Here is a 27393-nt window from a genome sequence, read left to right as displayed (position 1 = left end):
AAACCAACCCCAGCTGGTCACTGGGAAGGAAGCAGCCGGGACAGGGGGGAATCAGGGCTTCACTGCCCAGCTTCACCGAGGGGCCGGCTGTGACCACGGGAGGGTGTTCTTGGAGGGGGGGCTGTTGCGCCAGCAGCCACCCGCCTGGATGGCCTCAGCCACCCTTCCCTGGGCGCTGGGTCGGTGTCACGGGGGCCTCAGGCACTGCAGCCCCTCAGCATCCCTGTCTCAAGCTTCATTTGCTGCTTGCTGCTGAACTGAGAGATTTTAATCTTTTAATCACGTTATGAGCCGAGGTGGTGCCGGCCACGCACAGGAGGAATGTCTGGAAGTCAACAGCGCCCGGCGCGGCGGGAGCCCATCCTGCCCCGACCCGCATGTCCCCCCAGATCCTGCTTGGGGACTCCTGTCCTCCACAGCCTGCCTCATCCTGCCTGCGACCGGGACCGGGACTGGAACCAGGACCACAGCCAGGAGCAGGACCAGGACAAGGACCAGCTGGTGAAGGGCTGCTGGGGCTGGAGCATCCCCCACCACATGCCCATCTGCCCCACGTCCCTGCGGGCAGCAGCAGGAGCGAGGGAGGTTTCCGCATGTCCCAGAGCTGCTGAGCCCAGCTGCTGGTGCAGCAGCACTGGAACGGGGATGTGCTGGTCCGGCCACAAGCGGGGAGCGTCAGAGCAGGCACTTCCATGGACCTGACCTGAGGTGTGATTCCCTGACGTATCATGGCAGAAAAAGGGGATCAGGGTGACTTCGGATTGAGAAAAAGGCGTGGAGCCGTGGGTGGCCCGGGAAGCCCAAAGGACCCAGCGCAATAACCCCCCCCCGGGGAAACAAAAGCCCCTTTGGTTTTGCTCGATGCTGGTGTTTTGTCGGCAGGGAACTGGGCGCTGCTTTCACAGTGTCTGCGCCCCAGCTTTTACAGTGCTGCAGCTTTTACAGCCTGTGCTGCGACGGCATGGCCCCGTGCCGCTGAGAACCCTCTTGAGGCTGCAGGCTGCCGCAGGGTCACTGTCCCGCATCGCCTCACATCAATCTGCATCACCCTCTATCACCCTGTATCACCCCATATCACCCCGCATCACTTTGCATTGCCCTCTATCACCTTGTATCACCCCGCATCGCCCCGTGTCACCCCCCCGCTGCCCCCAGGCTGCAGCAGGACAGGGCTGCAGAGCCTGGCTGAGCCGGGGCATGCGGCCACAGGGTTTGGGGGCAAGGCCAGGCAGCCATCAGAGGGAGAACATATTTCATTAAATGCCTGTCATGTGGGCATAATTAAAGCCTTTCGTTATCATGGTGTTAGCGGCAGCGAGGGGGATGCTCTCAGAGGGGTGCCATTGCAGGAGGCCCCACGGTTGCAATTAGGTGACGTTGCCCTCCAGCCACGTGGGTTTAATTACTCCCTTCCCCGTGTTTCCCCCCTGAGGGGAGCGGAGGGGCGTCCCGCAGCCCAGCCTGGCGCAGCCAGGCAGCAGAGAGCTGCGGCAGCCCCCGCCGAAGAACAACAAAGCCCTGGAATTAGAGATGTGCTGGGAGTTTACTTTACCGCAAAAAAATGTCAGAAATCCGTATTGTTTGGACAGGGATTTGATGTGGATCGCTAGATAAAAGCCTGGCAGGGACCCAGCTCAGGGCGGGGAAAAGTCAGCCAGCTCCTTTCTCGTGGTGGGGGCTTGTGGCCAGGCGAGGGATGCAGCACACCGCCGGTGCAGGGGGCTTCGGGGCCGAGGCACAGGCAGGGTCAGGGGCAGGGATGGTCGGTGCCTTCGTCAGCCAGAGCAGGACCTGGGCCTGGGTCAGCGTGGGGCCAGGGGAGGGGCTGCCAGGCTGCCCCGTGCCAGGACCAGCTTCGGGTCTTTGCAGTAGGAAGCATTTCGGCCATGCTGGCATCCTGGGACACTGGGCTCTGCTGCCTGGTGGCAGTGTCGCAGGACACCGGCTGGTGTGCAGGGCTCCTTGGTGCCGAGGGGTGGCTGCCCTGGCACACAGGGACAGGAGCGGGAAGGAGCTGGGCGGCAGGGGCTGCTCTCAGCCCTCGGGGTCCCCCCGCAGCTCCACGCTTGCCAAATTTTGCAGCAGAGCCAGGCCAGCTGCTCCCGCCGTGCCCACGCTCAGCTGCTCTCCTCTCCCCGGCAACAGGGCTCAGCTCCCAGCTCCTGCTGCTGGGGCTGCGGCTCACACCCAGGAACGCCAAGTCCCCTTTGCCCCAGGACCCAGCAGGGTCTGTTCCTCCAGGGCTGCGCTCGGGACTCGCCTGTCTCTGCGCTGCCCAGCCCAGGGCCCACGGGCACAGCCATGGCACTGCCGGGGGGATGTGGGGTGCCCTCCCTGGGCCAGTCAGATGTGCCATGAGCAGCAGCCGTGTGTGCCAGAACCTCTGGGCACGTCTGGCCATGGGACAGGGACAGCGAGCGCCCGCCTGGCGGTTCCTTCCCCGCCGGCTGTGGGAGAAACGACAGCGCACACAGCCTGCTTTCACATCGGTTATTTTTTTAATACTGTTCACGTCTAAAATGACCAAAACCAAGCCAAGCGCCCCCGGCCCCTCGCCCTGCCCTAGGCGGAGAGCAGGAGGGCTGTGGGCTCCCCGGCCATGCGTGCTCCCCCTGCCCGGCGCTGGGCACAGGCAAGGGTGCAGGCAGGGCACCCCGGCACGGCGGGCAGGCTGCTCGCACCCGCTGCCGGGAGAGGGGACCCTGCGCGGCTCCGGTGAATGCATTTAAATAATAAGCTAATGAGCGGCAAAAGCAAAGGCATCTTAATCACATCTCCTAAAATAGCAATCGGCAGCTGCTCCTCCTGCCCCGCAGCAAGGGGGCCCTGCCCGGCCCAGGGAGGGCACGGCCCCCAGCAGCCGGCAACAGGCCATCAAGGCCCTTGCACCGCTGGCAGCCGGCGGTCGCAGTACACGCGCGGTCATGGGGGGTGTGTGGGGAGCGGTGCTCGGGCTGGGTGCAGTGTGGGGAGTGCTCAGTGCGGTGGCGTGGGGCGGGTGCTGCCGTGTTGCCGGCGGCGCAGAGCCGACTGCCTCCTGGTGCCACAGGGGCGTGGGGCCAGGCTCCTCTACCACGTCCCCGGGAAGGCAATGCCGGCCGAGCTGCCGGCTGTGGGGCAGCCCCACAGCTCCAGAGGCCACGTTGTCATGGGGGTGTGTGCTGGGGGCTGTGCTTACCTGCACCCCTGCCCGGCGAGGCAGCAGGCGCGGTGCGAGTGCCTGGGGCACGGCGGGTGGGGAGGGCTGTGGGTGGAAACCGGGCGGTCGCCGCAGCCCTGGCCCAGCGGGGCAGCTGGGGCCAGGCTGCCGACGGGGAGCCCCGGCCGGGCACGGCGGAGGGTGGGCACAGGGGTGCAGCTGGGAGCCGTCCGGGCGCTCAGACCACGAAGCGGAGCCCGTACGTCATCTGATGGCCGTTGTCCCAGGCGTAGAGCACCTTCTCCTTGGGGTTGTAGTCGACCTGCGTGGTGAAGGCATACTGGTTGAGGAAGGGCAGCCGGAGCTCTGCCTCCGTGTCCGTGTGCGTGTCGAAGGCATAGGAGATCTGCCCTTCCTTCTGGCTGTAGGTGTCCACAGCGTAGAGGATGCCGCAGATGATGAAGCAGTTCCCGTAGGCGTTGCGCTTCAGACCCGTCTTCCAGGTGGTCTCCCTGCGCACAGAGAGGTCCCCGGGGTCAAGGCGGCTCAGGACGATCACCTCCTGCTGCGAGTAGTCGTAGTCCACGGAGGGGTAGATGACCCAGAGCCCACTCTCGTCCACGGCAAAGTCAATGTCTGAGTGGCCCTTCCACTTCCAGGGCGTCGTGTCCTCGTACACCACATCATGGAGCAGCGCCCAGCCCGCCACGTACCGCTCCTTCAGGTCATACTTGATGATGTTCTTGGTGAAGGCACGGTTGTAGTAAAAGGCCCCTTTGTACACCACATGCCCGGTGCCAATCCAGTTGTAGGGCAGCTTGTAGAGATTGCTCCAGCGGCCTGCGAGGGGGCAGGAGAAGTGTTGGGACCCCCTGCAGCACTGGGGTCCCATGCATGATGGCCCGAGCGAGCCAGCAGTGGCAGGGGACCTGTGTCCCCCTCACTTTCCCATGGGTGCTCCCCAGCACAGGTCCCCATCAGCTGCCCACCACCCCAGGACCCAGCATAGACGGTGTTGCCCGGTGCTGGGCACCCACCCAGGAGGAGCCGGGGCCCCTGCACCTGCTCAGCCGCCAGCCCTCACCCTGCTTGAAGTTGTCGAGGCTCCTGAACTCCACCAGGCTGTTCCCGTAGTAGTAGTTGGTGACGTAGATGCGGTCATCCTTGGCCGCCGGGTCCTTCATCCAGGCCCCCTCGTTGCGCCCGTAGCTGTGGTGCTCCGTGGGGGGTTCCACCGACTCGATGGTGCCTTCGCACTCCACCTCTTTCACTGGGTACCGAGGAGGAGGAAGGCTTACCCCTGCCCCAGGCAGCCTGCCTCCACGGGGTCCGGAAAGCCCTTTGCCATGGCAGGGCTATTGCTGGCCCAGCCTGGCCATGGGCACCAGGACCACTGGGGTGGGTGCCCCCTCCCAGCCCCCGCCCTCACCCACCTCTGTTTGGCGTGTCAGGGCCCCCGGTGCCGTCAGCCCCCTGCCCGAGGACAGTTGGGGGGAGGCTGCGGGTGGTGGTGCGGGGGATGAGGGCGGTGCTGGGCGCAGCCGTGGTGCTGGGCACAGTGGTCTCTGCCCGCCTGATGGCTTGGGCCGGGGTACCCTCAGCTGGGGGGGGCGGGGGGCCCCTCTCCTCCTGCCGCTCCAGTGCAGCTGCCCCCCTCGCAGGGCTCTCTGCAGGGGGACGAGACGGGGGTCGGTGTGTTGGCAGGAGCAGCCCCTGGCTCTCTGTCCTGCCGAGCAGCACCATGGCAGGAGGGTGCCCCCAGCCCCGCGCACCCCTGCCCCGTGCTGGGGACTCACCGCGGCTGCCAGCTGGTCCCTCCGCCGCCCCCGCCTGCCCGGCCTTGTAGTAAGTGATGCCCCGGACCACGGTTTGCTGGTGTGACGGTGGCTTGGGCTTGGGTGTAGGCTGCGCACTCCCCCTGGCCTTCGTGTTATCCTTTTTGGGCTTCTCGAGCTTCAGCTGCTTCTCCTTGGGCGCCCGGGGGGCTGCCCTGTCCCCCAGTGCCTTGCGGGTGCTGGGGTACCGTCCCGCCTCCTTCTCTCGGCCACCCGCCGTGTCCTGGGGGGCACAGCCCGGTCAGATCCCTTCTCCTCCCCTCCCGACGCCGTGACGGACAGCGGGCACAGGCACCAGCCCTCAGCTGCCGGCGCGGTGCACCCCGATGCACGCGTGGGAGCTGCCAGCACCCGCCGCAAGCCCGGGGGAGCTCGGCTCTGCCCCATGGCAGGAGAAGCCCAGCAGCACCAGCCGTGCCTGCGAGGGGCTGTGTCCCTGGGGGTACCTGTGCCTTGCTCTCGGGGACAGCGGCAGCGTCCTTCTGCAGCAGCTGGTAGCCCAGGTTGGAGATCTCCTTCTTGATGCTGATCATGATGTCGGAGTAGTTCTCGTAGCGTCTCATCTGGTCAGTGAGGTGCAGGACACTCTCCTTCATGAAGTCGTTCTCCCTGCTCAGGTTGGTCTTGATGGTCTGGAGGAGAGGAGAGGTGTGGAGCCCCACTCAGGGAGCCCACGGCATCCCCAGATGATCCCGAGCAGCCAGACAGGGCACACTGCAGGGACAGTGCCTGCCAGAGCTCACTCACCTCCTCCAGCGTGTTCATCTGGGCCACCACCTTGCTGATGTAGGAGTGCACCTTCATCAGATCCATGCTGTAGAGCGTTCCCTCCAGCAGGTCCACCATGGACTGCAGCTGCAGAGGGAGAGCGGGGCTGGGGCACGGGGCTGGGGCACAGGGCACAGGGCATGGGGCAGGGCTGCGCAGCCACTGTGGACACCCCCACATGTCCCCATCCCCGCTCACGGACAGAGCGCAGGAACCGCACTGCTCTGTTGCCCTGGGGGCAGGGCCAGGGACCGTGGGCTCCTGCATGTGAGGAGGGGGTCTTGGGCCCCCCAGCCCACGGTCCCACCACGTCTGCAGATACCTTGAAGAGCTCGGGCGCCTGCTTCTTCAGCTTCTCCATCTTCCACTCGTTCTCGCAGGGGTTGAGCGAGGAGGGGGGCGCGGTGCAGGAGCACTTGCAGTCAGACCCCGAGCTCACCGTCTCCACCGTGTAGAAGTCCTCCACCCGCATGCTGCCGTTCCTGACGCGGCTGCAGGCGTCCTTGCTGAGCGGACGCAGGATGCACTTGCAGCGGCAGTCGGAGCCCTCTGAGGTCATCCGGACCTGGTCCGCCTCGCCCAGCGCCTGCGGGGACACGCAGCAGTGGGGCGGCCAGTGAGCCTGGTGACCTGCCCGCGTGTCCCACAGGGCCCTGCCGACCCCAGCAAGCCATCACAGTCGGCTCCCTATCTGCTGCATGCCCAGAGGTCTCCCATCACCCCTGGGGCTCCCGGCCATGCCCTGACGAGCGTGGGGCATGGTCTGTCCTGGAGCACCCTGTCCCACCATTCTGCAGCTGGGTGACGGTGACGAAATTCAGGCAGCTGCTCACCCCCGTGGCCACCAGAGCATTTTGTTCCCCAGGTACTTTGGTCCCATTTCTGTAGCTGTTTCCCAGCCTCCAGCCAGACCCGAGTGAGCAGGGACGGTGGCGAGGAGCCCCAGAAGCGCCTCTGTCCCCCCACGCTCGCAGCTCCGAGCCCACACAGGGTCCGTTGTTCATGGTGACACGCAGCCACCTCGGGGTGAGCTCGGCCCCTCCAGACTCCCGCAATGGCCCCAGGCACACACTCAAGGACTCCCTTGTTTCCACACATGGCCCTGACTCACGCTATGGAGCCCAGGGTGCTTTTCGGCTGGTTTCTGCAGATAAGGAACCGTTCTCCCCCCAACCCCGCTGTGCTCGGGAACAAGGCTGCAGCTCAGGCAGCCCGGCGGGATGGGGAGCCGTGTCCCTCTCACCCTTGCCACCGGCCGTGCATCTCTGGGGGACATCTGGGCTGGCGGGGAGCACGGCCAGGCTGCGCTGGCTGCCTGTGCGCAGGGACGCGTCTGCTCTGAGCACGCGGGAGGGTGGGAGAAAGGGGAGAGGCAGCGCGGTGACCCCGGAGGGAGAGGGCTCTGCCCATAGGGACTCTGACTCACTCTGGGAAACAGAACGGTGGCAGAGCTGGGAAATGAGTTTAGCTCCGGCTCTCCCACCCTCCCTGGAGCACAGCACGGCGTGGGAAAGGGCAGAGGCACACAGGGCTGATGTCGTGCCTGCAGGGAGCACCCATGGCCATGCCGACGCCATTCTGCCCGTGCCCAGCCAAGCAGATGTGCTGGCGGCACCTGGGGAAGTGGCTTTCCGTGCAGGGACCCCCAGCTCCCCACAGCCCGGGCCAGGGGCTTCCCTTCCTAAAGATGCAGCAAAACTTCCTGCATTTTGCATTTCAAAAAAGCCTTCTCTTTCAAAGGGAAACGAAGGTCCCGCTGGCTGGCAGGAAAACGCCAGGCAGCCCAGAGGGCTGTAAATCCAACAGCATCTCATCAGGCTCTCGGCAGGGAGCAGCAGAGCAGGGAGCGGGACCCTTTCCCCAAACACCACCTCTCCAGGCCCTCGCACCTCCCTGGCCCCCCTGACCTCCCCACGGCAATGCCGGCGCTTGTGCAAACAGGCAGGACAATTCACAGCCTGGCGGCGAGCTGCCGGCCCCTCCGCATGCACCCGGGTTGCTCCTGGACCCCAGACTTGGGCTGCTGTCCCTGCCACCAGCTCTGTCCCTCCGTGTGCATGGCACTGAATGAGGTCCCAGAGTGGACACGCATCCTTGTAGGAGCCCTGCATGAGGTCCCGGTGTGTCCCACAGGAGCCCCACTTGAGTTCCCAGCCAGGGTCCCCCATTCCCACCAACACCCCAAGCACCAACCACCGCTGAAACTACCACCACCGCGGCACAGCCTGAAACACGGGGACACGCCGCGATCCCGCCTGCCATCAGCACCTTCCGCAGGGAAGGGCTGCAACTGCCTGCGCTGGAAGCTGGTTCCCGTGGGAGCAGGCGGCCGCGGGCTGTGCGTTCCCTCCCACCGCCCTTGGCAGCGCCGCAGCGGGAGGCACGGCTGGCGCGGAGGCCCCGCGTGTCCCACTGAGGTGGAGCGCGAGCGGGCGGGAGCCGTGCGCAGCGAATGCACCCGGAGCAGCCCCACCAGCAGCTGTTTACACTGCGCAACGCACGGCGGGGCCCAGCAAACGGAGCCTCCCCCGCAGCACGAAGGGGCAAACTCTTCCCCGGAGACCTCCCGGTTCAAGCCATTCTCTCTCGTGTCCCAGCCGTTGGTCCCCAGGCGGGGCAGGCTGCAGCGTGGCGGGCAGCCAGCAGGACAGGCAGTCAGCGGCCCGGGGGCCAGCAGCCCCTTTTGTCTCGCGTCCGCGCAGCAACAGAAAAGTCCGCTCACCTCAGGTCAAGGTGCGAGCGGGTGCTGGGGACTGGGGGAGACCGACTGCCCCTTCCTGGGCGCTGCGTGCACCTCGCTGCGACACAGCCAGGGCAGCCGCCTGCCTTCACGCGGGGTAGTAACATTAAACCTCGCTCTGCCTTTTAAACGGCTTCCTTAAACAGGAACCGTATGTTCTATTTATACAGAAAAGGCTGTAAACAAGGAAGTCTTAAAAAAAAGGCCCCCGCACAGTCCATTCCACAAGGGTCACCCCGCCTCGGTGCATCGCCCGGGCATCCATCATCCCGCTGTGTCCCAACCCCACGGGAACAGCCTGCACCCCCTGGGGCACACAGGACCCACTCCCCAACAGCCTGTGGGTGGGTTGGGACATTGGGGGCACGAGGCAGCCCCTGCTGAAGGCCAGCACACTGCACTGGCTGCTCAGGGTGGTAATCTGACAGCTCCCTAAGAAACCTTCATGGGGGCTGCTGCAGCCCCGCGGGGTACCCGGGTGGTTCTTTCCCTGAATCCCCCCGCTTGCTGCAGACCCCAACCCAGGATGCAGACAGGCGGGTGCTGCCCCTTCTCCGGAGCCGAGTCCCAGCCGCGCAGCGGGGCTGCGCACCCACGGCTGGCGTGGGGGAGCATCCCTGCACTTTGCTGGGGGTTTCCTCACTCCCAGTTTTAAGAGCTGGATGATTTTCCCAGCACTGCCTGGTTTCTGGGACCTCTTGCAAGAGCGTCCATGTGCACATGGAGTTTGTGCCATTATTTGGAGAAAACGGGACCTTTGACAATGAACCTTGGCCAGCTTTTAAGCTGTCCTTTGATTGCTGCCAGAGGACTTGTCTGGGAGGAAAACACGCTGTGTTGATAAGCGTGCTGCTGTGCTGCACGCCTCTCGCACACTGCTGGAAGGCATGTCGCCGTCACAGGAGGGAAACCATGTCGCCCTCCTCTTCCTCCTCTTCCCTGGCTTGGCACAACGCATTGAACACATTCCGCAGCACGGGGAGCCGAGGCAGAGCGGGGCTGGCAGAGCTGGCCGTGGCTGACGGCAGCCAGGCCCCGGGTGCTGGCACTGCTGGGGTGTCCCGTGTCGGTCACGGGGACACGACCATGCGAAACACTTGTAAGGCACATGAATGCCCACTGATGGGATCTCATCCAAATGGCAAGAACTGAGAAAATACCTTCAAGAACGGGGGGCAGCACCTGCGAGGAGGGAGGGAGGTGATGACAGCCCCACGTGGGTCCGTGGGCTGCGCATCCCGGGGTCCTTCAGACACCATCACCCCTGAAACCCTGCTGGGACCCCCAGCGTGGGGCTCCCCCCAACACCTCTCCCAAGCCAACAACAGCTGTGTTTTCATCTTGTTCCACTAAATGATTCGGAAAATCTTGGCTTTTTAACGCTTTGGTGATCCTGGCATCAGCGCCCTTCCTCCCTGGGGGCTGCTCCCACCACCATCCCTCTGGGCTGGCTCCCGGTGCCCCGGCTGTGGACACGGCCCCCGCGGGAGGGCAGCCGAGGAACCGAGGGCTCCTGGATCCACGTGAGAGCCCGGTTGCCCAACGCGAGCCCGGTTCCCCGACGCTGTCGCGTCCCGCTCCCACGCTCTGCTCATCTCGGCGGGGGAAATCTTGTCCGGGCTGTTCTCTCTGGCACGGAGGCGCTAATTGCAGAGCTCATCAGGGCAGCGCCGGGCTTTGGGCACCTTCCATCCCCCAAGCCCGCCCGCAGCCCAGAGCATTCCCTCCGCCGAACCCCCGCAGCCCCCAAACCGCACCGGCCCTTCCCGGGGAACATCCCCCGCCCCGGAGCCGGGGGATTCCGGGGGGGCCCAGCCATCGCCGCCCCAGAACCTGCCCCTGCAGGCAAACACCGCCTCCGCCCGCCGGAGCCGGAGCCCCGGCCCAGGGACACGCTCCTCGGTCCCTGGCGCAGGTGGCGGTGCCGGTGCCGGCCCGGGGCCGGGCTCTGCCCGTGGGGGTGCCGGGGTTCTCGGGCACCCCCGCCCGCTCCCCTCGCTGCCCGGGTCGGTGCGGCTGGAGGCGGTGGGGGGAAGTCGGGGGGAGCCACCGCCGGGCCGCGCCCCCGCCTTCGGACCCCCCCGGAGCCCTCCCGGTCACAGCGGCCACCGCTGCCGCCGCCGGGCCCTCCGGACCGGCACCGCCCGCCCCGACGGCACCGACCCCGCGGGGAGCGAGGGGGCTGCCCCCGCCCGCTCCCGTGCGCACCCCCGGCCCCGATCCCACTCCCGGTGCGGCCGGTGCTTACCGTGGCGGCGCCGCGCGCGGCGGCCAGCGCCGGGAGCAGCAGCGCCGGGAGCAGCAGCGCCCGCATGGCGAGAGCGGCGCCGAGCGCCCGCACCGAGCGCCCGCTCCGCCCGGCCCGGCCCGGCGGCGGGGAGGAGCCGCCCGCCCCCCCCGGCCCGCCCCGCCCCGGCCCGGCCCGCCGGCGGCACCGGCCCCACAATCGCCGCCGCCATCCCGCCCCGGGGCCGTCCGGGCTTTCCCTGCACCGGGGATGGCTGCTTGGCCCGGAGGGGGCTGCCCGGTGCCGGGGCTGCACCGCTCCCTCCCCGAGCTGCCCGGTGCCCCTTTCCCGCATTCCTGGTTCCCCCTTTCCCGGTCTGCCCGATCCCCTGTTCTATCGATACCGGTGCCTGGTTTCCCCCTCCTTGGCCTGCCCGGTGCCCCTTTCCCGGTGTGCCCGACCCCCTCTTCTATCGAGACCGGTGCCCCGGGCGGGCCCACCCTCCCCGGAGCTGCCCGGTTTCCCCCTCCTCGGGGCTGCCCGCTGCCGGTGCTGCACCCCTCTCTCCCCGGTCTCCCCGGTGCCCCTTTCCCGGTCTGTCCGATCCCCTGCTCTATCGAGACCGGTGCCCCGTTTCTCCCACCCCGGGACTTCCCGGTTTCGCCCTTCCCGGCCTGCCCGGTGCCCCTTTCCCGGTGTGCCCGACCCCCTCCTCTATCGACATCGGTGCCCTGGGCGGGCTCATCCTCTCCCTTCCCGGAGCTGCCCGGTTTCCCTCTCCCCGGGGCTGCCCGGTACCGGTGCCAGCGCTCCGGGCTCGGGCGAAGGGTGCCCCCTAGCGCCCCGCCGGTTCCGGTGCACCGAGGGGAACGGGGCGCGGCCACGCCCCCCCCGGCCGGTGCCTGCCGGTCCCGCGGGCACCGGTCCCGGTGCCCGCGGGACCGGCAGGCACCGGCCGGGGGGGCGTGGCCGCGCCGGAGGGGGAGTGGCCGGCGTGTGGGCGTGGCCGGAGGACTACGCTTCCCGTCGTGCCCCGCGGGAGGGCGGCTCGGCCCGGCCCGGCCCGAGCGCGGCGGCGGCTCCGGCTGTCAGCAGCTCCAGTGAGGGGCCATGGGGCAGCGCGGCCGCCGGGGCCCTTGAGACCTCACCGGCCCCGGCGCCGCCATGGAGCTGGAGCCGCCCGCGGAGCTCCCGGAGACCCGCACCGCCTCTAAGGGACCGCCCCGCAACGGTGAGCGAAAGCGCGGCGGGGAGGGGGGTCGGCCCGGCCGCCCCTCAGGGCCGGTGTGTGTGTGTGTGTGTGTGTGTGTGTGTGGGGGGGGGGGGGGGGGGGGCTGCGTGGTGTGGGCCTTGCCGGGCCGGAACGTGGTACCGGCGGCTCTGCCGCCGCTCCGCCCGGTGCGGGGCTGCGGGGACGCAACTTTCCGCGGCCGCGGGGCACAACAAAGGGCCGCGGCGGGCAGCGCGTGCTGCCCGCGGAGAGCCGTACCCCCCCCCACCCCGCACTGTCAGGGTCCCGGCGGGACCGGCCGCTCCGCGGAGGGCGGGGGGGCGGTTCTCCGCTCCTAACGCATGTCCTTCCGAAATCCAGGCGTTCCCTGCTCTGTCCGTAAAAAAAAAAAAAAAAAAAAAAGTATCTTTTTTGCCATCTAAATCTTGTGTATTTTGAGTTCTGGAAGCCGCTGCGGGGCAGCCCCCCCCCACTTCCCCCCTGTTTCCCCCCTCGGTGCGGCCCGGTGCCACCCTCCCGCTCCCCGCCGGCACCGGGCGCTCGTTTGATCCGAGCGTGGGTTTGATCCGCGGCTGCCGGTGGGTTTATGGGCACCATTTGGGACCTTTTACACTTCCATATGCAGATTCCGCATCTGCACTTGAATGTCCCTGCCAATTTTTATGGTTTACAATTGCATTTTACCATCTGAAGGTACCCTGTTCTACAAAGGGTTGGCTCGGACAAAAGAGGCTTCTTATCAGCAGCATCCCTGGCGCTTGCTGGGTACGAGCCCCACCGAAACATCCACGGTGCTGGCAGTTACAGAAATGGGTATTTCTGAAATCACCCGGAAATGTAATTTCGAATTGTGTCCCTTAGTGAGGCTGCTGGAAACACTTTATTATTATCTCTTAATTAGATGTCCGGTTGAATGAAAGATACTTTTCATCTTTAATAATTTCTTAACTTTCTGACTTCATTTGGGCAGCGTCTGTTCCTTTGGTGTCCTTAATAATGCAACAATATTAATACTTTGTCTGCATTTACTATTTTTCCCACAGAAATGTGGCATTTGGGGTGAATCTCTTTTGATTCATCATCTTAGTTTTAAGAATTATTTGTGTGTCTTGCACAGCTCTTTCATGTGGTAGATATTGTACCTGTGGCTGCAGTTAGTGTTTTGAATGGGTGATGTAACAACCTTTTACTACTTTGCCTTAAAAAATGTGAAATACTGGCATGGTGTTGAGACACTGCTTGACCTTCGGTCTTTCTAAAGCCTACGACAGCCAGGGGAGGAGCAGAAAAGATTGGCTTCTTACTTTGTTGGCTTATAAAATATCTGCAAATGGTAATGAAAAAGGAAGAGTCTTAACATTTCCTGGTTTTAAGGAAGATTCATAGCACACTTGATGGTACAGCACCTTCTCTCTTTATGGAAACAGTTAAAATTGTACGACATGTATATAGATACACAGGAGATAGCTATAGATAGTTAGATACATCTATAAAAGTAGGATTATATTCTTGGTGGCTATGTTAAAATCATTAATGAACTTAAGCTCTGCACGTGGCTTCTGTGTTAACCCTGAGTAAACTGACACAAGTTTATTGGCGTCTTCAGCGAAAGAAGCCTCAGAGTAACTTTGAAATGCAGCTATGTGATTTCATTTCAGCAGTTATGGTGAATTACAGCCTCATTATTTGAGGGGACATTTGACATTCTTAGAATATAAGATGATGGTTTTCCCTTACCAACTTGAGTACTTCCCCTTCCGTTTAAGAAAAATACTTTGTCATTGAGCCAATCAATGGCAATGAGTAAAGTGAATTATTAAAAAAAAAAATCATTTAATTAGGGCATTCATTTTTCCTGCACCACTAGCAATTATTTTTCAATGGGGTCCTATTTAAGACCAGTTTGCCTATAGCTTCAGTTGGCATGTTTTTCCTTTGTGAATGAAACATGATGGCTTTTAAAGCATAAAATAATTACAATGGTGTAAGTAAAATGGTAAAGCGGGTTATCTAGAATTAAGGTACTTTGGAACTTGTGTGGATGTGGTCTTGGAAGACAGATTTAAGTATCAGGAAACTACTTGAGTTTTGTGTTCCCTTAAAATTATAGGAGTTTCAGATAGGCAGATCGCTAATCTGGATGAATTTCGTACCAGAGAGAAGAGGAAGGTTGTAAGAGCATGGAGAATGTAAGGTTTTCAAAGAAAAATGCCACTGCTTGTGTCCCTTCCCTTTTCCACAGCGCTCTCAAACTTTACTGGCACACAGTGACATTTTTAGTGGTTCTTTATGCTTGATTGCTTTGCATCTGATGAGATAAGCCTTTGCTTAACAAAGACTATTTCATTGATATAGTTAGGTCTTAGTTTGCTTGCTATAAACATTTCTTTGAAGATTTAGGAAGAAAAACAAATTGAGTTGCTAAATGGTAATGCTGCTAAAGTCAAACATCTGAATAAACAGTGTTATTTTGACTCAGTATTGGCCTGTTGAATGTGGCTGGCTTTCGCTTTTGTAAATAATAATAGACAATAATAAATAATAGAGTTCTGAGCTTGTGCCTATGTTGGGAAATAAAAGACTTGTAATGTAGGAAGAACTTAATTCCTTTGTTATGATTTGATGGTAAGATGGAAAAATACCTCTTGGTGTAAAGTTGGAATTTGGTATTGATGGCTTCTGTAGATCATTAATCAGGAAAATGGGTTTATGCATGCCTTTTTGTACTAAAAACAGGACTAGCAATGTATGTTCAGCAGACGCAGTGTGTGATGTGACACTGAAACAACAGGATTTTTTTCCCTGCTTTGCTATAAAACAGTATAAAGATAACATATTATAGAAAATGAGGGCATTTTTCCTTATAGGAGACTATTTCTTGATTGTTGGGAAGCAATAGTCATCTTTCTGCCCTGTCTCTGGAAAGTCATTTGTGATATCTTTTTTTTTTTTGGTGGGGGGAATGTGCAAGTGGTTTATTAAATTACTGTTCAACTCTTAGATGGGTGGTAGCTTTGAACAAATGCATTTACACTAGCGTTCTCTGAGAAAGAGAGCACAGTTTATCCTGTTGATAAACTGCCTATTTAAATAAGGCCTTCAGCAGTGTAATCTGGTAATTCTAATTAAGTCATTTACATAAAGAATTGGCCCAGGGTTTCATCAGCTGGTTGCTGGTGAGCTGAAATGCATTCTTTCCCTCCAGCTGTATTAAACTAGCCTTTTGATCCTTTCCTTTTCTTAGCTTTAAGCCGGAGTGGTTATCACTTTGCAGACTGAATTGAGAGGGAAGTTGGGGGACAAGAGGACCCTTCCAGGTTTAGTTTTAGTCTTAATTATTGCAGTTCTAATTACCCAATTAGAAGACTCCCAGATTTTGTGCTGATAAAAATGATTCTGTACGCATTTTGTTAGAAAGAGGAAATACACCACCGATAGGCTAGCTTCAGTGAAGTTCTTTATTGGTAAATGATTGCCAATAACTTATCTTGAGATTGCCAATAACTTATCTTGAAAGCAGTTTATGTCTGGAGTATCTTAATTCTACTCCAGCCCTTCGATAAGGAGGTTTCATGTACAAAGGGTGGACCCCGTGTCCTTCAGAGAGCACAAGTTACGTGTCTACCTTCCGTTGCCCAATCTTCACAGTTATAGGCTTATATAGGTGGTGAAATTTAAACTTAGAGAAATGTCTGGTCAGTGTGAAGGATTGATTTTTTTTTATTATTATTTTAAAGCTCTTTTTCCCTTTGTGGATATATATCCAGAAAAAAATGATAGAGTTTTCCCTAAGGCATTAATGCCAGGGTGACTAGAAACTGCTGCGATGGCCTTGTCGGGAAATATCTCTCAGCTGAAACTTTATGGAAACATTAAATATTTTTAATGGAAACGTAATCCGGAATTGTGAAGCCCTTGGGACTGAATCTCAAAACTCTCTTGCCATGTAAAACCCCATCAGCTATTCCAGCAGGAGGCAGGGATTGCAGTGGTGGTATGTGTTTCTAAGGGTGCGTGTTGTGCTCAGGTCAGTGCGGTGCATTCTCCGTACTGGTGATGAGCCAGGTAGCGGGTACACTCTTTCTGAAATGGTAAATCAGTGCAGTGCTCCTATAAACGTCAGGGTTTATTCTACATATCTGATGCTGACTCTGGCACTGCTGAGAAGCACAGGGTTTATCTGCGGGAGTTGTTTTGGAGCCCTCAGATTCTGAAGCCAAGTGATTAAATGATGGCTGTCGCAGTTGTAGTAAAAAAACTTGAAAAGAACTTCTGGTCTCTGAAAGTTCTGCCAAACAGCAACTTGTCCTCCAAAAATCTCTTCATTCACTCACAGCTGTAATGGCTTTTTTATGTTGTTTGGCAATACTTAAAAAAAAAAAAATTACTCTGAAGTATATTGTAACTTTGATGTCTTATGTATGCTTTTGCCAGGAGACTGCATCCTGTGCCTGTTCTATCAGTAGCTGTAAGGAAATGCCCTTCCTGTGGATCACAAGCAGTGATTGTTCTTACCTGCAAATATCCTAATGCAGTTTGGCATTCTTGGTTACCGGGGCTTTGGTTTAAGGTGGGTAACAGCTCAGCTTATTTTGCAGTGGAACGTAAGCTCAGGGCTTGATTTAAGGTAGGCTTTTTCCAGAGTTAGGTCTGGGTGTCAGTTCAGCAGCGGCTGGTGTCACTTTGTTTAGCCTTTGTTGACTGAGTGCTTTGGGTACTAAAAGAATTTGGCTTTACTCATCTTTGAGTATGACTATCCCTTATTTGTGGGAGTATCCCCCGTTTGTTGAGGTAGTGTAATAGCTTGCTCCTACCAATTTGCAGCAGTGAGCTCACGGTGTAGTTAGTGCCTCCCACTTTGCTTTTTGGCTTGGTGAGGCTTTTCCTTGCCCACTTGTATTTTCCTGCTTACCTGATACGTGCTGTATGGGTCTGTCACCTTAACACTTGAGCTGACCTTTAGTATTTTGCTTTGATTTACATAGTGCCTCTGCTCAGTGAACTGTCCCTATCACAGGATGATATCCATAAAAATGACACTTCCTAGTCTTGAAAAAAATCTGCAGGCCCATTGGAGACATGTGAAAAGGACACCCAGCAGGAAGAGAGGCCCATGCCTTGAAATATTCATCAATCATTTTCCTGGCACCAGGAAACCAATCGACTCTTCTAAGGGGCAGGGCGTAATCAATCACACAATGTGGGAAACAGGGATCGCTGGCCCTACCAAAAATGTCCCTTCATGTTGACAGAGTAAAAGTGTTGTGTTTGTGCTTATTCACAAGTAGTAACTTACACCCTTGGTATAAAGGACTTTGTCTTTTGTAAAAGACAATTGCTGAAGAAAAAGGTTTAATGTTGTATACACCATCTAAGCTTGAACTAAAGACTCTGTTTCTAGTGCTGAAGTTGAGCTGTGTTTTGCATTGAGATTTTTTTTCTTTACCTTTCTGTATATGATAGGTGAAGGTTTTTCCTTCTGTTCCCAGACCTCCGTGTTCTGTAGGTGGCGAGTACAGCAGCACGCTTAAAATTTTAAAAGCAGTTTAAAATTTTGCACTTTCTTCATGAAACAACTTAAGTTTGAAACAGCCTTTATTGCAAACTGATATTGGGGAAGAAATGCACCTCTGGATGCTTGTCCTCTTTTTTTCTATGTTTTAGTTTCATTAAAAAAAAAAAACGTAGGTTGCCCAATAATGACTGAACAGTAGTTGTCAATATCTGTAGGGTATTTCATTGTAGCAAGTGGATATGGGTTATTTTAATTCTTATTTTTCTATTAAGGTGCTATAAATTGGAACGAGTTGTTTATAACCTTGTTCTTTCTATGGAAACCTCTGCAATAGCTGTTACATAAGAAATGCCATAATATTTATGGAAAAATAATTGGCAAGTAGATCACTAGAATTCCTCCATCAGGAAAACATTTCTTGTGTGCCTTGTGGGAAGTAAGCGGCATTGAGCGGATGGCCCCAAGGAGCTGTGGCTCAGTGCTGCCGTGCTGGGTGGCCATGTCAGGGCCAGTGGTAGCCACACTGGTGGATCTGGTGCTGCTTGCGCTTGAGTGCGTGGTTACTGGGGGGCTGCCACAGACTTGGCTGTGTGGTTGAAGGGCTATGCCTGTTCTCCTTTTCTATTTCAATAGCTACAGAAACTTGAAACAAACATTGTAACTTTAAAAAGTCTAGCACTCTACTCCTTTACAAATAAACTCAGAAAGTGGCAGTTTTCCCTCGTGGTGGGAGGCCAGAAGGCTCTGTGTCGAGATCCCTTTTTGCACCCCCTCCATCATGGGGCTTTGCCTCTGGCTGGGAGAGCCAGGCAGCTCCTGGGGCACGGCTGGAGGGGACAGGGGCTCTGTGGGGTCCTGGTGCCCGGGGATGGCCCAGTGGGACCCCCTGCATGGCTTTGTCCACGGGCAGCCGCCTTCAACAGGCACTGCTGTGGGGCTGGGGCAGGGCCGGCTGCCTCGGTGCTGACTTCGTGGAAAAGACGAGTCAGGACTTCAGTGACTTGTGTCAAACATGAAGTGCATTTTCCTGGCATACAGCCGTCTGCTGCAAAACCCCTTTGGAACAACAGTTACTGTTCCAGTGCATCCTATTTCTCGCTGTTTGGGTAAAGCCTTGATTATTAGGAATCTTGAAACTTTTTCTTATAAAAGTTGTCCTATTTGTCAGCAAGGAGGATAATACCCTGCAGGTCATAAAATGATAAACTGCTAAAGGGTAAGCCATCGTGTATATACCTTTTCCCTATATCTAGGAAGTTTGTATCCACTTAAGTATCCATACCTTAAAAAAGGAGGGTTTGCATGAACCAAATTTAGGTGAAGCCCTGGAGCGGAGCAGACTCATGTGCTGGAAGCTCCTGCTGTAGGTGCACCCAGGTTTGCCTTCTGCAGCTTGGCCCTCTCCAGTGCCGGGCAGTGCTCGAGCTGTTCTCGTCTTACTCAGTCTGCTAAGGATCAGATCACACTGGAATTACTTTCTCTTCGGTTGAGTAAGATGTTTTCAACCCTGGCCAGGGTTTGTGGTTGGGGTGGGGGGCTCAAATGACAAGCCTTACCCCACACCGCTGGCCAAGCAGAACCCAGCCATCTGTGGAACCTGGCAGGGAGGAACAGCAGGGATGCCCAGGTCAGGGTGTTCACAGGCTGATGTTTAGAGTGATGAATTTCTAATTAACATAGGAGGTGAGAACTCAAGGGTCTCTGGTTTGTAAGTATGAAGATGTCAAGTATTGCTGAGACAGTGCCAGAGAACTGATACCAGAGCAGATGAGGGCTGTGGTGGACTCTGCCCTCCAGACCCGGCAGCAGGAGCCTCCGTCCTCCTTGCTGTGCCAGCGCCAGGGGAGTGGAATGGGCCAGGAGGGGCAGGTCACTGCTGGGAGCTGTCAGAGCTGCTGGGCGCTTATCTGCCGCTTTGTTTCATGGATTTATTTTTAATACTTCTTTATTAATTCAGTGGAGATGTCTGAACAGAAACGGTGCCAGTTGTCTGCAGTGACTTGTTCTGTTCCTTGTTTAAAGCTGGGAATACTGTCAAGAAACAAAAATATGACTATAAATTCTTGAGGATGTATGTATAGCAGTGAATTGCTGTGCCTGTGTCTTGTCCTGCTGTGGCTGACTGGTCTGAAGCCTCAAGGACAGACCCATGGGTCATGTCCCATCGGCACCATGGCCTTGCTGAGAGGGAGCAGTCTAAGGGGATTGATGAGTAACACCTTCCTAAGGATGGCTGTGCTGTAGGGATGCTACGGCGTCCACCTGCAGAGCTGCAGGAATACAAGCCCTTGATGGGTCTTATCGCAGGGATTAAAAATTAAGCTAAAACTTTAAAAGCATGTTAATATTTGTTGTGGCTGTAATCAGCTGAAGTGCCCTGTCCCTGCGCTGAGAAGCGTGCAGACGAGCGTGCTACAGGTCAGGTAGCTGGAAGGGCTCACGTGGATCCCCAGCAGATACAATGAAGTACTGAATCTCTTTCCTCACCCACGCATAAGACTAGCATCAGCCTGAATTGCCCCTCAAATGAAATGTTGCCTGACTCCTTGTAATTTAATTTGCTGCCCATTGAAATACTGACTTTCTGTAGTGCTCTTTTTGTGCTGTAGTGCATCGAGGCGTTTAGCGGAGAGCACAGGCAGCAGCTCCTCGGCTCCAGGGATGATTTGTTGTGAAGTGGCTCACCAATGGAGTGTGTACGCTCCAGCTTTGCGCCCCTGTGGGCTCGGGCTCGCTGTTTGGGGGCTGTGCTGGCCCCACGGGGGTCTGGGCGGTGGGGGGACCAGAGGACAGCTGGAGGGACAGTGCAGGCTGGTGGGGAGGGACAACAGGGGCAGTCTGCTCATGAGCAAGGTCTTCCTTGCCTGAAGTGGATGGTGAACAAGTTGTGTGCATGTATAGATGGGGAGATACTGATACACTGAATTATCTTCCGCTGTACTGGCAGCTGGAGATGTGAGCCAAGGAGCTAATTCCTTTAAGCTGCGTATTTGCTGCTGCATAAAAAAATTGCACGGTAAATCATCACTGCTGAATGTTTACCCTGGTTTTGAAAAAAAGCTATAAAATGCTGGTCTTTAAACATTTGTGTTTGCTTACCTAGTAGTAGATTACTCAGCTTCAGAAGGAAGAATATAAATAGATTTCCCTTAGCAATGTATGTAACAATCATTTTAGAATTATAAAACTCCTAATCGTATGTCTTAAAACCTGAAATTAAAAAAAGCAAAATTGTACACTGTTTTTTTATGGAAACCAGTAAAATATGAAGTCATGTATTATTTTTATAAAGTTAGATTAAACTAGAATTAAAACTTCAGGTTGTTCTTCAGAGCAACTGTGTATACTAAATTCACTCAAACAACTTTCCTCTTGAGAATGGGAGCTTTGTTTAAAAATGCAGGTATTTTTCCTGTATTTAAGGTAACTTCCTAGTAAAAGTGGAGGCAAATATCCACAAATATCCAAATATTAAGAGTGATGCTTCCCTTCAGAAGAGTATTTTACAGCTGTCAAAACAGTTTCTGATGTGCTTTTTAAGATGCTTAGATATGTTTCCACGATTAAAAGCTAATAAGAGACATGGCATCCTGCAAAATGAGATTATAGCAGTAGGCAGATGTGGCTGGAATGAGCCCCAAAGAGAAAGGGAAGTGTTTCTGGAATTGGGAACAGCTGGAGCTAATAGGGTTTGCAAACATGGTAGGCAGTAGGCAGAGAGGTAGGTGGGGAGAGAATCAAATTTCCCTTGGTTCTTGCCTGTATGTAATCCCTGTCCCTGGGAGGCCAAATGCTTAATGTGAGCTTTTCACTCCAACAAAACCCCAAGTCCTGGTGTTGGTAGGGCTGAAAGGAAGTGGTCAATGAGACTGGAAGGCTGTAGATCACTGAGGGAGCTGCTTGAATCAATACAGGAAGAAAAACACTTTTAACAGGACATAACTCTCATATTCCACAGCAGGCATTACAGTCATGGCAAGCTGTGGCTACGCTCTGCTCCAGGTGGCTGTAAAGCTGCCATGTGCCAGCCATTTTTGTAGCCGTTTCCCAGGACGAGCATAGGGTGTCCGCTGGTCCCACCGTGCAGAGCTCAGGTGAGCTGTGGTGTGCGGTGTTGTCTCAGATCTGGTCCAGAGCAGAGTGCCCGGTCCCTGGGCATCCCACAGGCACGGGGGCTCCGGGATGATCCCTCTGCCCCTGAAGGACATGTCACTTACTGCAGCATGAGCCACAAAACACTTTCAGGTGGCCTGTAGGAAATTAAGACCTTGCAAAAATGAAAGAGCAACAACCACAGCTATACCCATGCTGACAAATTAAACGTTGAGCTCATTCATTGATTTGGTCCTCTCATGTGATGTGCAGTGAGAGCTACAGCTCTGGTGATTGATTTATACAGTACAGAATATATCATATTTCTAAAACCTGTCATTTCCATGTGCTGAGACATAAGACCTGTAGCATTAAATACGGAATGCCAAGAGTAGCTTTTATATGATAGTGAGCATACTTCCTGCAACCCAACCGTCTCATCTCTTTGTTGAGCGTTATAGGAATGGACTGCACCTAGGCAGGCGTAAAGCTTTTTCCCTATAATGCTGTTCAATGTTGAATATACATTAGCGGTTGATTTGGATGATTCAGTTGTTCTGTGTATGTGTGGTAACAATGAGGAAACTTGTTTCAATGTGTAGCGCTTACACCTATTTTTCACATTTTAGGATTGTGTCGAGATCCTCCCACAGAGCATGATGCATCCACTAGTAAGTACTAGTCAGTCTTCTCCTTTCCAGGCTAGTGCAGCGTGCAGCTGAAGTCCATTAGTGTTAGAAGCTGTAATATTATCTCCACTAATTAAAATTTGAAGATAAATGCTGTTAAATTCATTAACCTTGAGGTTAGGGAAAGAAGCTGTTTTCAGACTCAGTATATATCTGTGCTTCTCCAGGATCCCAGTTTGTCAGTGCCGTTCATGCACTAGCTGTTGAATTAAAAGGGCATGTTACCTGCTTTGTGACAAAAAGGTCCGTTGACAGTAGTGTTTCTAGCCTGATGCACTGGCTGGCATCTGGAACCACTCACCTCTGGGAACACTGGCTAATTTGCAACATGATTTCTGGCATATTCTGGATGTTATAATGTGCTATTACTTATCAATAGATGAGTGTTAATCTGGGTTGATGTCAACTCTTAAAAAATACCAGTGGCATCTCTACTCTTGTATAATACCAGTTAATTCTGATTTTTGAAATACATCATTCTAGTGGACTCGGTATGTGGATTTGGCTATAGCAGTATGCCTTGTGTTGGACAATGCTTTATCAGTGATCAAAAAGTAAATAAAGAATTTCCACAGATTTACAGAATGATTATGCAATTGATCTTTCAAAATTGGAGTAGTCTGGGCTGCCGGGCAGGCAATAGTCTATACCACCAAAACGTACTCTGGGCACAGAAGATGCAAAATTGCCTGTCTAGGGACAAAGCCAGCGCGTGTGTGGAATAGGGTGTTGTGTGCTGGGAAGTGCTGGCTGTGGAGCAGACAGAGGTATTTGAGTAAATGCCAGCTGCCAAACGCAGTAGCAAAAAGCACTAACATAGTCCTTTGGAAATTGAAAGTAGGTCTTTTATGTTTATTGCCTATCTAGTACTGACAGTGCTGCATTGGAACGCTGATATTGTCCTGCTGCATAAAATCCTGATGCTGATCTCTTAAAGTATTGGGAATTGGCCCAAAAGATGGAGGCAGCCTGATAGTCTTGGCTTCTTCAGCTTTATCAAAAAGATGGAGAGCAATTACACTGTTGAGTTACAGCTGCAGAGAGAATATCTTGGGTAGTAAGAGGTTCCTAAAGAGAAGATATAACCAATATAAAGAAACTGCAAACTGAAGCTATGAATTCAAATTAAAAACAGAATTTCAACTGAATATAATTTTTATTATTGCTTATGACTTCATTTTGTAGGCTTTTTTGTCCTCAAGTCAGGACAGAGTGCCTTCTAAAAACAGATGAGCCTTGTGAATAAGGGAAATACTGTCTTCTGAAATCCTCATTTGCCTGTGATAATTGAATGTGAACATGCACTGCTGTACCAAGGAGCTGCCTTGTGCTTAAAAGCCCAGCTTCTCGGGAATTGTTTAGTTTCAGAACATGTAATTTTGAGTATGAATGAAACGCTTTGAAAGTGAAAGGGAATGTCACCCAAGGACTGTAAAACATTTCAGTATTGATCTGTGGGGAACGATTAACACCTATCTCAATTCACAGGCAAAGAAACTAGATGTTTTGGTAAGGCATGTTTTTAGGCTTGATTATTGTAGTTTCAGTCCCTGTTGAATGAATACTCAGCGCGCTTCATGGAGCTCTTCTCATGGCTTGTGCGAAGTGACTGAATATCACTTTCTGTTTAGGACATGCCTGGAGGCTTTCTTCAGCATAATTGTTTTTTCTAAAAAGCTTTGCTTCTTGCCTATGTATGGAGTTTTCCCTTTCTGTAGCCTAAAAGTCTAAAATGAGATGCAAAATTTCTATGACTCCCCTTTGGAGGAATGAGTTGGCTGCCGCAGTTGGCTGCGAGCCGCCCTAACGAACCTTGCTCTTCCCATGTGGTGGCTCAGGGCACTTCGTCTGCACCATCCTGCGCTCTTTTTCAGAAAACCCAGGATTTCCAGGGCTTCTCAAAAATCTAGTCCATAACATATGTGGTAAAGCTGATACCACAGCAACACACATCTCCTTTCTACTTCGATTTTTCTGTCTCAGGAGGCATTTCAGGAATCCTATGACTTTTGATGGCATCAATAAATCAGATACCATGCCGACAGAATTTTACTGGAATGTAAACAGGCATTTGAAATAACAATGTCTGTATAGTGTTTATTGAGGAATACAGTGCAGGTATAGCTCTGTAAGTGTGTGGAACATTAAACTGCTGTGACTGTTTCCTTTCAGTTACGTTGGTAAGCAGGAGCTGTGATTGTTTTCCATGTTAATGAAAACAATTCAAAATCTTTATCATGAGGTGACCTTATTTCCCACTCCTCTTTCCAAACAGCGTGTGTTTTCAGTGCTGAGGTGAGACAAGAAGCCCTACCCGATGTAGGGGAAAGGGGAGGAATGTCTCTGGATAGTAAAATTTAGCTGATAAGGGATAATGAATCACCTTTAACTCAGCTCTGCTGAATAGAGCCGATCTGGGGAACTGTGGGCTGGCCAGCCTCATCTCAGGCCCTGGGAGGAGCATGGAGCAAATCTTCCTGAAAGATGTTTCCAGGCACTCGAAGGGGACAGGAAAGTGACTGGGAACATTCACCATGGGTTTACCAAGGGGAGATTCTGCCTGACCAACTTCATTCCTTCTGTGATGAAGTGACTGGATCCCTGAACAAGGAGAGAGCAATTTTGTCATTAGCCTTAAGCAAGGCTTTTGATGCAGTCTCCCATATCGTCCTTGTAGCCCAACTGGGCTACAAGGCAAATGTGGGTGGAAAAACTAACCATGCTTTCTGGTTCAGAGGGTAGCAGTCAAGAGTTCAAAGACTAACCGGTGGCCAGTTATTCAGAGGTTGTCCTTGGGAGTCAATATTGGGGCCAATACTATTTAGCAATTTCATCAACCATCTGGATGATGGGATGCAGTACACTCATCAGACTTGCAGATGACACCAGATTGATACTTTGGAGGGCACAGCTGCTATTCAGAAGGACCTCAATAACCTGGAGGAAAGGGCTGATTGAAACTTCAAAGTTACAGAGACAAATGTCAAGCCCTGCATCTAGAATGTAATAACCCCATGCAGTGGTATGGGCTGGGCAGCAGCTCTGCAGAAAGGAGCTGGGGTCCCGGTGAACCTCCCGACTGTGAGTCAGTGGTGTGTGCTTGTGGTGATGACGGCTCATGGCATGCTGGCTGGTGCACAGCCAGCAGGTGGAGGGGGTGTTGGGGACACGGCAGAGTCACATCTGGAATGCTCTGTGCAACTCTCCCAGCAGAAGACAGGCTGAACTAAAGCGAGCCCACTGGAGGGCTGCTTAGAGGTTTGGGGGTGGAAGGCATGACAAATGTGGACTGGCTGAGGGAACTGCATTTGTTTAGCTTGGAGAAGAGGAGGCTAAGTGGGGATTAACCGACAGGCTTCCCCTTCTTTAAATGTGGCTATAGGAAAAAATGGAGCCAGGCTCTTCAAAGGTGCATGGCAAAAGGCCAATACAATGATCATGAGTTGCAACAAAGGAAAATCCTACTGGACATTTGGGGGGTGTGTGTGCATAAAACCTTAGTGGAAGTGATGCAGCACTGGAACAGGGGTCCAGAGCGGCCATGGAGTCTCCATCCTTGGAGACTTTCAAAGCTTGAGTGAACAGACCCTGACCAAGCTGATCCAGCCTCGAAACTAGGTCTGCTTCCAGTGCCAGGCTCAACTAGATGAGCTCTAGAGATGACTTCCAACCTGAATTATTCAATGATCATAGAAGTATAATTATACTGAAAGGTCTTAGGGATGGTGTTGCCACCTCCTACCTAGAAGTTCTGATGCCTCAGTTTCAGCTTTTGGAGGGAGAAACCTATAATCATATGTTACAGTATCTGTATCTTTTCAATGTCAGAACTCCTATTTTTAGCGTTCGTATTTCAGAAAGTCTTTACTAAAATGTTACCAAACCTACTGAGATTTTACTATGCAAACGTCCTTCTGTTTGCAACCTCGCTTGCACCACTGTGTCTTTACCAAATGGATCCATGTGAGTGATTGATCCTCAGCAGGCTGGCAGCTGGTCAGAAGCAGTGGGAGAAGATGCAACTCGCTCACTCAGCCATGTTCTGCTTATTCCAATGCGAGTATCTGCATTTGTTCAAGGCACCGTATTTTACCTACTGCACTCCTCCTGTATGTAAGATGACAACCTTTGGGGAGGGGGTACCAAAACTCACGCACCGGTACTTTCAAAGGCCAACGCTATGTCCCAGGTTCAGGCTAAGTTCATTTCTAGGAGCAGCCCATATACCCCTTGGATTAGCATAAACAGGGACAAGGGCAGTCAAAGGTCAAGAGAAGTTCAGGATAGCATAACCTCTTTTTGCTAGTGTCCCCAAACGTTCCTAGTCCTGCAAAGTTCTCCAAGCTGTCCTTGCCATCGTGTTTACTATACAGTTGTAAAAGTCAAAGAACAAGGCCTGGCTTCATACAAGGGAAGTTAGGAATCGAGTGGCTGAGAATAGGTAGCATTGTTGCTTAAAACAGGAGAAATAATTGATTTATGTTATGGTGGCCAATTAGGCTGTAAAGTGAAAACCTCTTAAAGAAACCCTGTGGCTTCAAGGGAGCTTTTTGCTCTGATTTCTGCTCAGCAAACAGGGGTACCCCAATAAGGGTCATCAGCTCCGTGAGCTAAATTATTAATTCCTTTCATGCCACTCAGGGCTTGTAAACAGTATATAATACAAGAAAACAATTGGCACTGTTCACTTTCTGGGCAGAGGAGAGGTCAGAGGGTAAATAGTTGTATTGGCAGCAGCTGTTCTTCATAGCTGAGCAGACTTTTGTCCTTTTCATCTTTTAGAGCAAACCAGTTTCCAAAATCTTAGCTAGGCATTAATCCATATCTCTGCTCTCTTAGCTGAATTGTTTTTAGGAGCTTAATGTGTTGCATATAATTATGAAGATAACAAAGGGCTGGAGGGGAGGGTGAGGGGTTATGGATAAGAACAAAACCAGCATTGCCTTGTTTCATAAAAAGCTGTTTGAATTTTTTTATATTAATTTACATGGATGAGAGAAATCTTAAAATCCACCCATTCAAGGCAAGTTGTAGGATAAGTACTTGCACTTTTATATACTTTATTTTAAAATCATGATTTCTGCAATGAATAGGTCATAAATACTCCTCTGCCGGCAGCACAAGAACAGAGGTGTTGGGGTGTTCCTACTCTTCTGA

General features: G+C 54.0%; 2 protein-coding genes across 7 annotated transcripts in view; one reads left to right on the top strand and one right to left on the bottom strand.

Moving 5' to 3' along the window:
• Positions 1–2504: 2504 nt before the first annotated feature.
• Positions 2505–10844, bottom strand: OLFML2A (olfactomedin like 2A). 2 transcript variants are annotated; one of them, XM_054221058.1, is made up of 8 exons: positions 8465–8976; positions 6065–6328; positions 5722–5829; positions 5421–5606; positions 4936–5197; positions 4573–4806; positions 4224–4409; positions 2505–3979 (listed from the first exon to the last, which is right to left on the bottom strand). In XM_054221058.1, exons 2-8 carry the CDS (start codon positions 6299–6301, stop codon positions 3378–3380), a joined length of 1815 nt encoding a protein of 604 aa, XP_054077033.1. In that variant the 5' UTR covers positions 6302–6328; positions 8465–8976; the 3' UTR covers positions 2505–3377. The 2 variants fall into 2 exon arrangements, with proteins under 2 accessions (XP_054077033.1, XP_054077032.1); XM_054221057.1 differs by lacking the exon at positions 8465–8976 and adding an exon at positions 10731–10844 and having other exon boundaries at positions 2507–3979.
• Positions 10845–11757: 913 nt separating this feature from the next.
• The window catches only part of NR6A1 (nuclear receptor subfamily 6 group A member 1), a 91336-nt gene continuing 75700 nt past the window's right edge, over positions 11758–27393 (top strand). For 2 of the 5 annotated variants that reach the window (XM_054220475.1, XM_054220473.1), the window contains exons 1-2: positions 11758–11940; positions 22177–22218. In XM_054220475.1, coding sequence (XP_054076450.1) covers positions 11874–11940; positions 22177–22218 — 109 coding nt within the window. In that variant the 5' untranslated portion in view covers positions 11758–11873. Of the gene's footprint in view, positions 11941–16374; positions 16511–22176; positions 22219–27393 lie in introns of all 5 variants that reach the window. The other 3 variants (XM_054220476.1, XM_054220474.1, XM_054220477.1) reach the window with 2 other exon arrangements.

Source organism: Rissa tridactyla, chromosome 14, assembly GCF_028500815.1.
Source record: "Rissa tridactyla isolate bRisTri1 chromosome 14, bRisTri1.patW.cur.20221130, whole genome shotgun sequence".
Taxonomy (NCBI): Eukaryota; Metazoa; Chordata; class Aves; order Charadriiformes; family Laridae; genus Rissa; species Rissa tridactyla.
The sequence above is the reverse complement of the archived record's forward strand: the minus strand, read 5'-3'. Positions and strand labels throughout refer to the sequence as shown.